The sequence below is a fragment of the Platalea leucorodia genome (assembly GCF_965183815.1).
Source record: "Platalea leucorodia genome assembly, chromosome: 7".
In the NCBI taxonomy this organism is placed as follows: Eukaryota; Metazoa; Chordata; class Aves; order Pelecaniformes; family Threskiornithidae; genus Platalea; species Platalea leucorodia.
The window spans coordinates 18,587,749-18,598,734 of record NC_138829.1 but is presented as its reverse complement, the minus strand read 5'-3'; the positions used below and the strand labels follow the sequence as shown (position 1 = coordinate 18,598,734).

The 10,986-nt window shown below is 42.8% G+C and overlaps 1 protein-coding gene across 1 annotated transcript in view; it reads left to right on the top strand.

The window, feature by feature from the left end:
- The first annotated feature begins 373 nt into the window (after positions 1–373).
- The window catches only part of SLC24A4 (solute carrier family 24 member 4), a 96,395-nt gene continuing 85,782 nt past the window's right edge, over positions 374–10,986 (top strand). The window contains exons 1-2 of the mRNA XM_082318677.1: positions 374–774; positions 3,230–3,340. Of these exons, the coding sequence (XP_082174803.1) occupies positions 618–774; positions 3,230–3,340 (268 nt within the window). The 5' untranslated portion in view covers positions 374–617. The remainder of the gene's footprint in view (positions 775–3,229; positions 3,341–10,986) is intronic.

Genomic DNA, 10,986 nt, shown 5'->3' with positions numbered 1-10,986 from the left:
TGCCGGAGGAGCACCCAGAAAGTTGCGGGAGAGGGGCGGGGAGAAGGGGGCCGGGCCGGGCGCTCAGGGCAGCGGCCGCCCGCCGGGGCTGAGTGGCCGCTCGGCGCCGCGCCGAGAGCGCAGGGGCCAGCTACTCCCGCGGCGGCGGCTGTGGCGCTCACCTGCCGCCGACGGCTGGCGGCGGCGGGAGGGAGGGAGGAAAGGGATCAACTTCAAACTTGGCCGGGGCGGGCAGGGAGCCGCGTGGATGCCGCCGTCCCTCGGTGCTGACTCGCAGCCCTGTGGGGCGGCCGCTGCCACAGGAGCGCGGGGCGCCGCCGCGCCGCTTCGTCCGCCGCCGGCCATGGTGCGTGCGGGGCGCGGGGCTCAGCCCGGCCCCTGAGAGCGACGCCTCGCCCTCCGCCTCTCCGGTCTGCCGCCGCCGCCGCCGCCGTCTTCCCCGCGCCCCCGCCCGCCTCCACCTGCCTCTCTGCTTCGCCGCTGCCGACCTGAGGCCTTGGGCATCGGCTTCTCTCCGCGCTGCAGCCCGCCCGACATGGAGCCGTCTGCGGGAAGCCGCCGGGAGTGATCCCCGCTTTCCGACCGACCTGCTGGCCGCCCCCTCGGCGCCCGCCCCGATGGAGCTGGACGAGACGCCGCTCGCCCCCCCCAAGACCATGCTGCTCATGCTGAGGAAAGTTCGCAAGAGGCGGGAGATGCTGCTGCAGCAGCTGGGCTTCATCTGCGCCATCCTCTTCTTCGTCTGGTGCATGTCCAGCCTGCTCTCCAGACTGGGTGAGTGGCTGCGGCGGCGGGACCGGCGGACCCCGGCAGGGCCGGGAGGGCGGCCGGAGCGGCCCGGGGGCTGCCGCCGCGGGGGCAGCTGGGGGTTGGCGGGGTCAAGCGCCCGCGGCTGTTCCCGTTTTGAGTTTCTGAGTGGAAATACCCCGGCGGGGGAGGCGGGGGAGCAGCGCGGGTTCCTCGGGAAAGCCCCCGCGCCGGGCAGGTGCCTGGCCGCGGCCCCGGGGAGAGGAGGCAGCGGCGTGGCTAGCGCCTGGTGCCCGAGGGCTTCCCGGCAGCCCGCCCGCCCTGGCGAGGGCCCGCCGTGCCCCTCGGCGGGCTTCGGGGCGGGGGGCGCAGGGGAGCCTCGGGGCGGCTGCGTGCCGGAGGACGGCCCTGAAGCGGCGTCCCCCCGCCGCTGCGTCGGAGCTGAATCCTCTCCCGCCGCTGGTGGTCCCCTCTGCAACTTCGGGCCACCTCTCATTTTTATCCCTAGGTTGTAAACCTCCATCGGCTACAACTGCTTCTTTTCTCCATCTTCTCCCTCCAACTCCCCACAATTACAGTGTGGATTTGACAGAAAATTATGTATTTTAGGCCAGGAATAGTCCTAATCTCATATTTTATAGAGATCCTTTGTGCAAGTGCCATGTTGGTAAACTGATGCATTTATAATTAACTACATCATTCCTATTTGTTTTTTTTTCCCGCCAGCTGGCACAGTTTGGACTGTAAGCGTGCAGCTTCAGGCCCTCTTCCTGCAATATGTTTTGCATCACTCAGATACGAAGTCTGAGGTTCCTGGGACAGCACATGGGTCTCTAGGTAGGACTGCCAACAGTCCTTGAGGATTTAAGAACAAAATGAAACTAAGCCCAGATCCTAAGTCCACGTTTCATATAAGAAAATCAGATTTCAGCAGAATTAGGATGGGTCATCTGCTTAATTTAAAGCTGAAGTTAAAATGTGTGCTTTAGGGAAGAAAAATCTGGTGGAACTTGTCATACTTTCTAATGCTCTTGTGCTCAAATTATTACTTGGGTTCTTTGAGATATATCTAGAATGGCAACAAGCCATCCATGTAAGAATTCAGTATCTTAGACCATATTAGCATATTGCTTATCTTAGAACTTTAATCTTTTTTTTAATTGTAGTTTTAGAGTATACTGTTGCTTTCTTTTTTATTTAGAGCTGTTTGTCATGCCTATGCCTTTTTTTTTTTTTTCAGCTCTTGGGCCAGCTATTTATTTTCATAAATTTACTGATTTGTGAAAGCAAGTAACTGGGGTATGATTATGTTTACATAGCATGAGGGGTTTTTTGGTTGCAAATAACAGTTTCCCAGAACTTTTTTAGGTTTACATGAAAAATGTCATGACTGGTGAAAGTTTTTAATCTCCTAGCTTATCATATAAATCCCTTATAACCTAATTTTTGATGGTATGCTGCATCAGGTAGGTTTTTTTTCTTCAGCTGGCTAATTTACAGTATATTGCATCTGTAAACACTCACCTTCTGTTCTTTATGTTTTTTATAATTGTGGCGTCAGAATATTTTAGCAAATACTCTAGGCAAACTAACTTCCAAGCTAGATTTTTTTGCTAGAGTCACTGTAACAAAGTACAAGCATTACATGATGACTGAGTATAAACTCTAAGATCAGCCATGGAAGAGTTTTTGTTATTATAATATGTTCATTTGAAATGGATAAGGTTGAGATGGAAGTGATTTAATTAAGAGGTTCTATTCTTCCTTTGATTATTATAATTGCATACCGTGCATTATCACAAGTGCTCCTTTTGTACTCCATTCAGCAAGTTCCATTGAGAATGCTTCTGGAATATGAGTTTAGGCAAAAGCTACATTGACTTCTAAAGAAGTTTGGTTTTTTTAAGGCTTGTGGGGATTCACAGTGTGGTTATTTTCCATTTTCTTTGACAGGTTATGCAGGGATCGATATTATCAAGTATACGCAACACTGAAAAGATCAGCCCCTAGACTCAGAATAAACCAAAATGTAACTGGAACATGTCCATATGCGTTTTTATTTTTTGAGAAATCAGTAATGTAATATGTGCAAGTGCAGATGACTAAATGGAAGTGTGATTGTTGCTCATGTCAGCCTAGCTGGGCTGGTTTCATCTATAGGAACTGCTAAGTGTTGAGTTTCACAGGTGCAGGCTTCACCATTTGCTTGCTGCAGAATATTTTCCTGTTGTGGGTCACAGCCAGGTATTCTGGTAGCCAGAACATGCTAACGGCACTGATACTGCACCTTCATAGCTAGTTGCACCCTTTGTAGCTAGGAGCACCTAGCACACGTATGTTGGCATGTGCCCCAGTCACACCTTGATTTTGCTGCATTCACATACTGATGGTCTGTCCATGCTCCTCGCTAGTGGGGGCGTATAGTCCAGTTAAGATGATGCAGGAAAAAATTAGTGACATAACCTCTTTCTATTTAATATAGGCCAAGAATCAACTATTGCAGACAGACGCATTTTGTCAGAAATATGGAGGAATAGAAGGTTGATGGCATCACCTAACGGGACGTATGAAGAGAAGAACTGTACAGAGCCAGGTAAGATGGGAAAACTTTGCCACGTCTTATAAACTCTTGAGATTGTTGCGTACTGCTGTCATGACCAAGCTGCAGTGATACGTTAGGGTAAACATAAAAGTGTCAAATTTAAAAAAAAAAAAAAAAAACAAAACAAACAAAACCAGGACTGTTTTGTGTGGAAATAAGGCTTATTGTGCTATATAATGGCATGACTTTACCTATCAAAAGTAAATGTTCAGATATAAGAATGTTTTGGGGTCATTATGAGACTTGTGCTGACAATTTGATTTCTCTAATTTTGTTTCTTTTGGTGATTATTCCTACCTAGCCGATGCTGTGTATATTTCACTGGTAGTGAGAGGTGTACTCTTGTTGAAACTATGGGTAGCTAAACGTGCAGTGTTTGAGGTACCATCTGAGCACAGTAATTTGTGTTCATTACCATTATGCATTTAATCATGTTTTGCTAGTTTAATGATAAACTATGTATTCAGAGTAGGAATTTATATTGTGTGGAGGGGGATGATGAGGTAAGTAATATGGAAACCCTGGAATCCATTTTACTTCAGGATATCTGTCCTGGCCAGGTGATAATTGATTGAGGGCAGGGATAGATGACGCATTTTAATATCAGTGTTAGTCCACAATGCTTTCATCTTCCCATCTGTCTTTCTAGTGTGTATTTCCTTGCCTCACTGCGGTTTACAGTGTGTGGGAGACGAGACGTTTTGCCAATGGCACTAGCCAAATTAATTTAAAGTTCAGATTTTTTTTTTTTTTTTTTTTTTAAATATGACTCTCTGATCAACTCTTTGATGACAGCAGAGTCTGTGCCTTCTTGCAAACAGTGACAGCATGAGTTCTAGGATATTGTCAGCCCCAGGCACTAAAAGAGTTTGGGGCAGTACTCCCCCCCTCCTTAGTTACACGTTTGTTGTAATGCTGAGGCACCTCTTGTATAGATTGAGGATCACTACTGTGCTTATGCACTTCTGACAGAGGAGCAGAAGAACACTGCATGAAGTATGTGAGTCCAAAAGCTTTAACTGTATCGTATTGATGTCAAAGAGCTTCTCTGTGCTTCTGTTAAGAACTTTGTGGGTTAGTTTGCTGTTGTCTGTATCTGTAACCTTATGATGCTGTTGATTTGTCTGTCAAAGTTGTTCACAGACAAGAAAGAAGACAAAAATGACCTTTTGGAAACATGGAATTATTCTTGATGAATAGTCAGAAAATACTATTCTTTCCCACTCTTCTTTCATTTTTCTCCACATACGTGGATGCATCAATGTGATCATGTCTGAACATGTACTTGGCAGCAAGCTTGGAGCCAAGCCAACAAAGGCCACAAAATCGTAGAAGGTGGATCAGAAAGATGCCCATCAAAGTTCTTGCATAGTATGAATGAGAACTTTTTTACAATGATATGATAAAACTGCCAAGGGAAATTGTATGCTTAGGTGTAAATTGGAATACCAGGAGCAGTGCTGACTTCTCCAGATGTTTAGAACAAATAGCTCAGCTCCCTCCATTCCTCTAAAATTCTAAGATTAGTTTAAGAACAATTAGAATAAATAAATACAGTCGGGTCATTTTGATATGCTTTCTGAAATTCAGGTCATTGAGGTGCATTTTTCTCTGTAACCATAAGAGCTGGACACAAGAGAGGCCCAAATATGCCCCAGGATGCTGAGGTTTTAAGAAAAATGTCATGAGACTTGCATTAGACTCATGATTTCTAGTCACAGTGCTGGAATTAGCCTTTCTTTTTAAAGGTGTTTCTTCTGTTAGAACGCAGATTTACAGATCAAATATGTCACAGGATTGCAATGTAGCATTTTTTAGTCACTTCCTGTTATTCTGCAGTTTTGTGCAGCTTATCTCTGTGTCTCTTCTGCAGCTGAAGGGGGATTTAGATGCGAGTGGCTAGATGTAAGATAGCTGCAAATAAAGGGAGCATCTGAAAATATCTGCCACTGATGTTTGTTGGACAGGAATGGGTCTGTAAGAACCCATGATTGTTATTGCTCAGTAACAACTTCTGTAGATTGTTTTTTTTGGCGGTTGGTTTTTTTTTTTTTTTTTTTTTTTTTTTTAATTCTTGTCTGGTAGCCTGAGATTGAGATTTGCCCTGTAATGAGAAGAAGGTACAATGACCTAAAACCTATCAAAAAGGAGCAAGTAGCATAGCTCATCTCCACAGGAATGTAGCTTGTGTCACCCCATGACTACATCTGGAGAAGGCAGTCCCAGGAAAGGTGAGGAGACTTGGTCAAGATTGCATAGAAAATTGGTGAAAGAGTGTGGATTTTCAGTTGGAATATGCAAGCTTTCAGTCATGTGCTTATCCCAATGTAATGAAAATCTCAGGAATATGCTGTCAAACACTTTAAATGGCTGGACTTTATTTCTGGTCTTTTTTTTTTTTTAATCTTAAGAATAGATAGTTAATATGTATGTATGTTGTATGAATACAGTGCTCTCTGTAGGCTCCTTTATGAGAAGTACTTATTCTTACCTACGTCATTTCTGTATTTGCCTTAAGCACTAGGGGCCCTACAAATGCATGAGTGTGTATATGGTATCTAGCAGTTTTCTTATGTTATGCGGATGTTTTTCTATGTGTGTTTAGGATACAAGAACTTCATAATACCTTGGGAAATGCAAGTTCTTGCTGAGAGCCTGTTAATCCTTTGTGTCATTGCAGTGCTATTGCTGTGCTCCTTCTTTATTAGCTTCCCACACAAGTCTGCAGCTTTACTTCCCTTTTCCCAAAGGCTCTCAACAAAGTTAATTTATTTACCACTTCACCCCCCTTTTTTGCTTACATGCAAATAAAAAAAAACAACCCAGTTGTCAGAAATTGCAGCTATAGAAGTTTATTAAGACCATGAGATCCTTGCAGTTCATGACAGTGGTAAGAAAGGCTCACCCTTGGTGATATGTCTTGGGAGAAAAACTCCATAAGCTTCTAGAAGTAATGTTAGAAGCTTGTGGGGGCTGCTATCTGCTAGAAGCTCACATAGCCTACACTGTCTGAGATTGTCTCATTTACTGAAGTAGATCATTTTGTATTGTGTTCTACTGGCAACATTATTAGTGCTTCTGGGGCCATTTTATCAGAACAGAAAAAACTTTGAAGTCTTGGCAATGCTGCTTTAAAAAAGAACCCTGAGGCTCTGACAAAGGAGAGGAAAATGTATATATATGTGTGTGTGTGTATATATATATATAAAACTAGAGGAGAAAGGTTTTTCTAACATTTGGAGGTTAGAGGGACTGATATTCATGAATATCTTAAGAGGCGCTACACATTTTTTCTGATAGTAACTATTCTGCAGTCATAGGGAGTTATAGATACTACCTATCCCGTAACAGCAGCAAAGGAACGGTAGGTCAGCTGCAGGAAGGAGGTGGAGCATTTGTGAGCACCAAGCCAACCTCAGTTGTAGTCTGGACTCAGACCAAATCCTCACCAAAGTTAACGTGTTGTGTAGCATTTTTCCATTAAAGATCCTTCCTGGTTTGAAACTTCCCCTTTGTTGGAAGCTCCTCTGCCATGAAAAGATAAGAGTCTTTATATTGTCCTGGAGCCAGACTGGAGGGCTTATAGATTGTATGTAGAAGGCTCTGGACTTCAGAAATTTCATGAGAGCCTGGGATTTTTGAATTATGAATCTTATGCTTATTTCGTACTGAGTAACTCTCTGGATGGCAGCTGTGGGTATCCCTCTTTGAGGGAAACCAAACTACCTTTTCTTTATGGCTCTGAAGACTTCTCCTGGGTAAATTTCCGTGGGAGGAGGGTTGATCTGACCCTTGCTTAAAGCAGAGTGATCAGAAAGGGAGAGTAGTTGTCTCTAGCATCTTAACAGATCTCATTAGTTTGCAACCAAATTTTTGCCTTATCCAAGCTCTCAATTCCATCTGCCATCAGCTCGCTAGCTTGCAGTGCCATCTGCCCAGCCAGTCTGATTTATAGCTTCGCGGCTCCAATGGCTTGCCTCTTGTTTCAAAATGTTCCCATGACTCCACGTCCTCCAGAACTCTGAGTAACGTTTCCAGAGCAGTTACAAGCTGGGGTGACTGGGTGGTGCGATGTTTCTAACCATGTGACTCCACTGGGTTATGTTAGGCTGTTAAAGCAACTGATCTGGACTGCTTTCTGTTGCGATTATTTTCAAGTAATCCCTGTATACAGTACAGAGAACTGTAAAACTTAAACTACTTGCTGTGAATTAGAAATGTATTGGAATGTATTTCCATTAGTCTTCTGACACTAGTTAGTGAGCTGCCTTGAAAGAGTCGGGGGGGTTTTCTGTCCAGTGGTTTGTCAACCGTGGACAGTTCATGAGCTACGTTGATTTTAAATAGCTGGGGATTTGGTTCTAGTGTGCTCCTCCCATTGTTCTCAGTAGGTAAAGATGAATTGTGGGCTGAGGGAAAGGGAGGGGTTAGCATTTCTTTCTGAGCTGTGCTGCCTTTTTACTTTGGAATTAGAATGCTTTCTGTCCTTGCAGTGAGAGAGAAAGAATCAGTCCTTTACAGTGAAATAAAGTATGTTTCCCAGCAGCATGTGTGTAACTGAGTTCTGAGTCAGGATCAAAAGTCGTTAAGTCTGTGTATATTTTACACTGTTAGTTATAACCTTGGGGACTCATGTAGGATGTGATGCATTATAGAGAAACTACAGAAGTCTTAGACAGCTTTGTTAACATACCATAGAGAGTACAAGAGCCTGTTCCTTTTTCTACAAAAATCAATGATAGTGTTCTCACTGACTAGGGAAGACAGGACTGACCCTTCAAAGTAATTTTCCAAAAGGATAGAAAAAGCTATTTCTTGTACATTTGTAGTAAAGACCCTATAGGAAGCATTGATTTCCATCAATTTTATTTAACAAATGCAGTGCTTAGTTAAATGCATCATTCTCAATATGCTGGACTGATGTATCCTTTTTTTCCTTAATCCTTAGAGACACCTTAATATATAAGATCATAAACTTTGTGTAATAAATGCTGATCTAAACATACTTTTGTTGCTGGTGGAATAGGTCATTTTGTGCAGATGTAAATTCTCTTTAAACAATGTGATAGTGTGTCTTTCTTTTAAACAATGTGCTCATGATCTTCCCTAGATCAAAATTCCATTTTGTACCAGGGATAAACACCTTAGACCCCACTTTTAAGGAGGTGGTATTAATAATTTCACTGTAACCCCTTGTTTCATGAACAGTCTAAATAGGTAATCACAGCATGACCTGCAGGTTCTCTTATTATGCGTTCGTACAGTACCTAGCACAGAAAGACCATGGTCTCATTGAGGTAATACAGACAATAACTGTGTTATGTTATTTGCAAATATTCCCCCCAGCCTTTTAGTCAGATTTACTTTCTGCCTGGATGCATAGAAAATGTGCAACTGTTGTAGTATGATAGATGCGTTGATAGTGCATACATTTTGATTTAAAATGTGTCTTTACTCCAATGTCCTATGCCCTCAAAGACCAGGAAATTTACCAGCCTTAAATATCCTATTCTTGCGTTGGTCTAAAAGGAAATGAAAATGAGGAAAGGTTTAAGAAAAAATTTCTTACTTGCTTTACGCATATGGTATTCACATAACATATAGGTGCAGTGTCCAGTGAATGTGTGTGTGTGTGTATATGCACGGATGTATATATTTATGTAGTGGAAAAACTTACTAACCAGCTAGCATGTAGCTTATTTCTGTAGCCACTTTTCATATGCTTGTGGGGTTTTATTTGTTTTGGGTTGGTTTTGGGTTGTTCCCCGCCCCCCAGGTGTCTCTGGACTCACTCCTGTCCCTGTAGATGCTGAGCGGTAAACTTAATCTTGAGTGTGATCTCACTTGGATGGTTTCTGTTTCCAGGGGGAGATAAATGTGTGACAATTTAAAACCACTTTTAGTGCACTAGTTGAGGGCAAATGACAGACATTTAATGGCAAGTTTTTCTTGTGTGTCTCCCAAGGTCTCCTAATCAGAATTCATACCTAGATTTAGGTTGAACTTCTGACACTCTTTGCCTGGCTTATTGATGTGGGTATTAAAAGGGTTGGCAGGTAGATGTCATTGAAGTTAATTGGGAAAAGTGTTTGTTTATTTTTTTTGTGAACGAGTTTAGGAAATGTGCTTTGTTTGAAGCTAGAATTTAAAAAATAACCAGCCTTCTCTCTGAGCTGTTAATTTTCTAGCAGTGTATTAATACTGGCATCCAAAATAGTAGAAAGAAATGAGACAAACATTTCTCTGTGCTTTGGCTCAACCTGCTAGCGGCATCCCCTGGAGAGGTGAGAACAGAAGACAAACTCCAGGGTAATTTATCCATTTCCCCAGGTCTAGGTGCCAAGTTTGCAGGAACTGGTTTAACACACAGTAAATAAGTGTCTGACTAAAATGCCATTTAGAAATATAGTAAAGAAGGGCAAATGAAACAAAAAGAAATACTATTTAGTATATTACTGTATATTCTTAAATCTAATAAAAATACTACTTAATCTTTATTTCTTATGGCTTGGATTTATTTACAGTTGGTTTTGGTCCAGTTGAAGTACACTGTGGATAAGGACTTTTACAAGCTAAGTCTTTGCTCTGAAACCAAGAAGCAGGCTTGAAACAAAAATCAGAATTTCTAAAATGTAGCAATTTCAGAACCAAATTTAATATCTGTGGACACGGGCCCTTACTTTCTTTGAATGGAACAGAACACCCAGGTTGAATGCTGTGGAATGCTAGACTAAGATCTAAAGTTTCCCATATTAGCCCAGCTCTAATATTTAGATGTCTGCCTATGTTTCAAACCACATAACCTAAGCATTTCTCAAACGTTAATGTAGTAATAATGCAACATCTCTTTTTCTGTGACTGCAGACAACTCAGGCAGACAGCAGCTGTGTAAATTAGTGACCTGAGGTACAGGAGGAAATACGTGGTAGAACAAAGAATCAAATCCAGATACCTCGGTCCTGATCTAGGCTCCTGCAAAGATGATGTTTGAACAGAAGTTTGGATTAATATGACCTCCTGAGGTTCCATCCAGCCTGAGTTTTCCCGTGATCTGGTATGGAAACCAAATGAATTACATTTCACTCAGGACATATTTGAAATCCTGAATTGGGGATTTCAAAATCAAAGTTAACGAGACTTGGGCATGCACATCTCCATGGTATCGCTGACTGTCTCAAACTTAATGTAGGATAATGTGTGTGTATTTAGGTCTGTTCTTCACTCGTATGACCATGCAGATAGACCTTTTTGTATGGAAATCTGCTCCATTTTCCACTCAGAAAACTGTGCTGTTGGTATAAAAGCCGTGTTTAAATTTACCCATCCTAAGCCATGGCAATTTCATTTTCACTCCTTTCTTTTTGCGTATTGTATGTGACATGTCACCATGTACTGCAGTTGAGACAGAAAATGCTGCTGTCTTGCTTTGTATCATGCACAACTGTTACCACACCTCACCTTGCTGTTATAGGAAGTGGGTTGAAAAGGCATTGTACGTCAGTGTGTGAGCATTAATCCATACTCTTGGGGTTGGCCCAGGACAGTGTCTTTTATCAGGTGCTGCATTGTTTGGTAGATGTTAAAACTCTGCATTCATTACTTCATCTCTACGCTCTCATTGTCTTCTCAGTCCATAA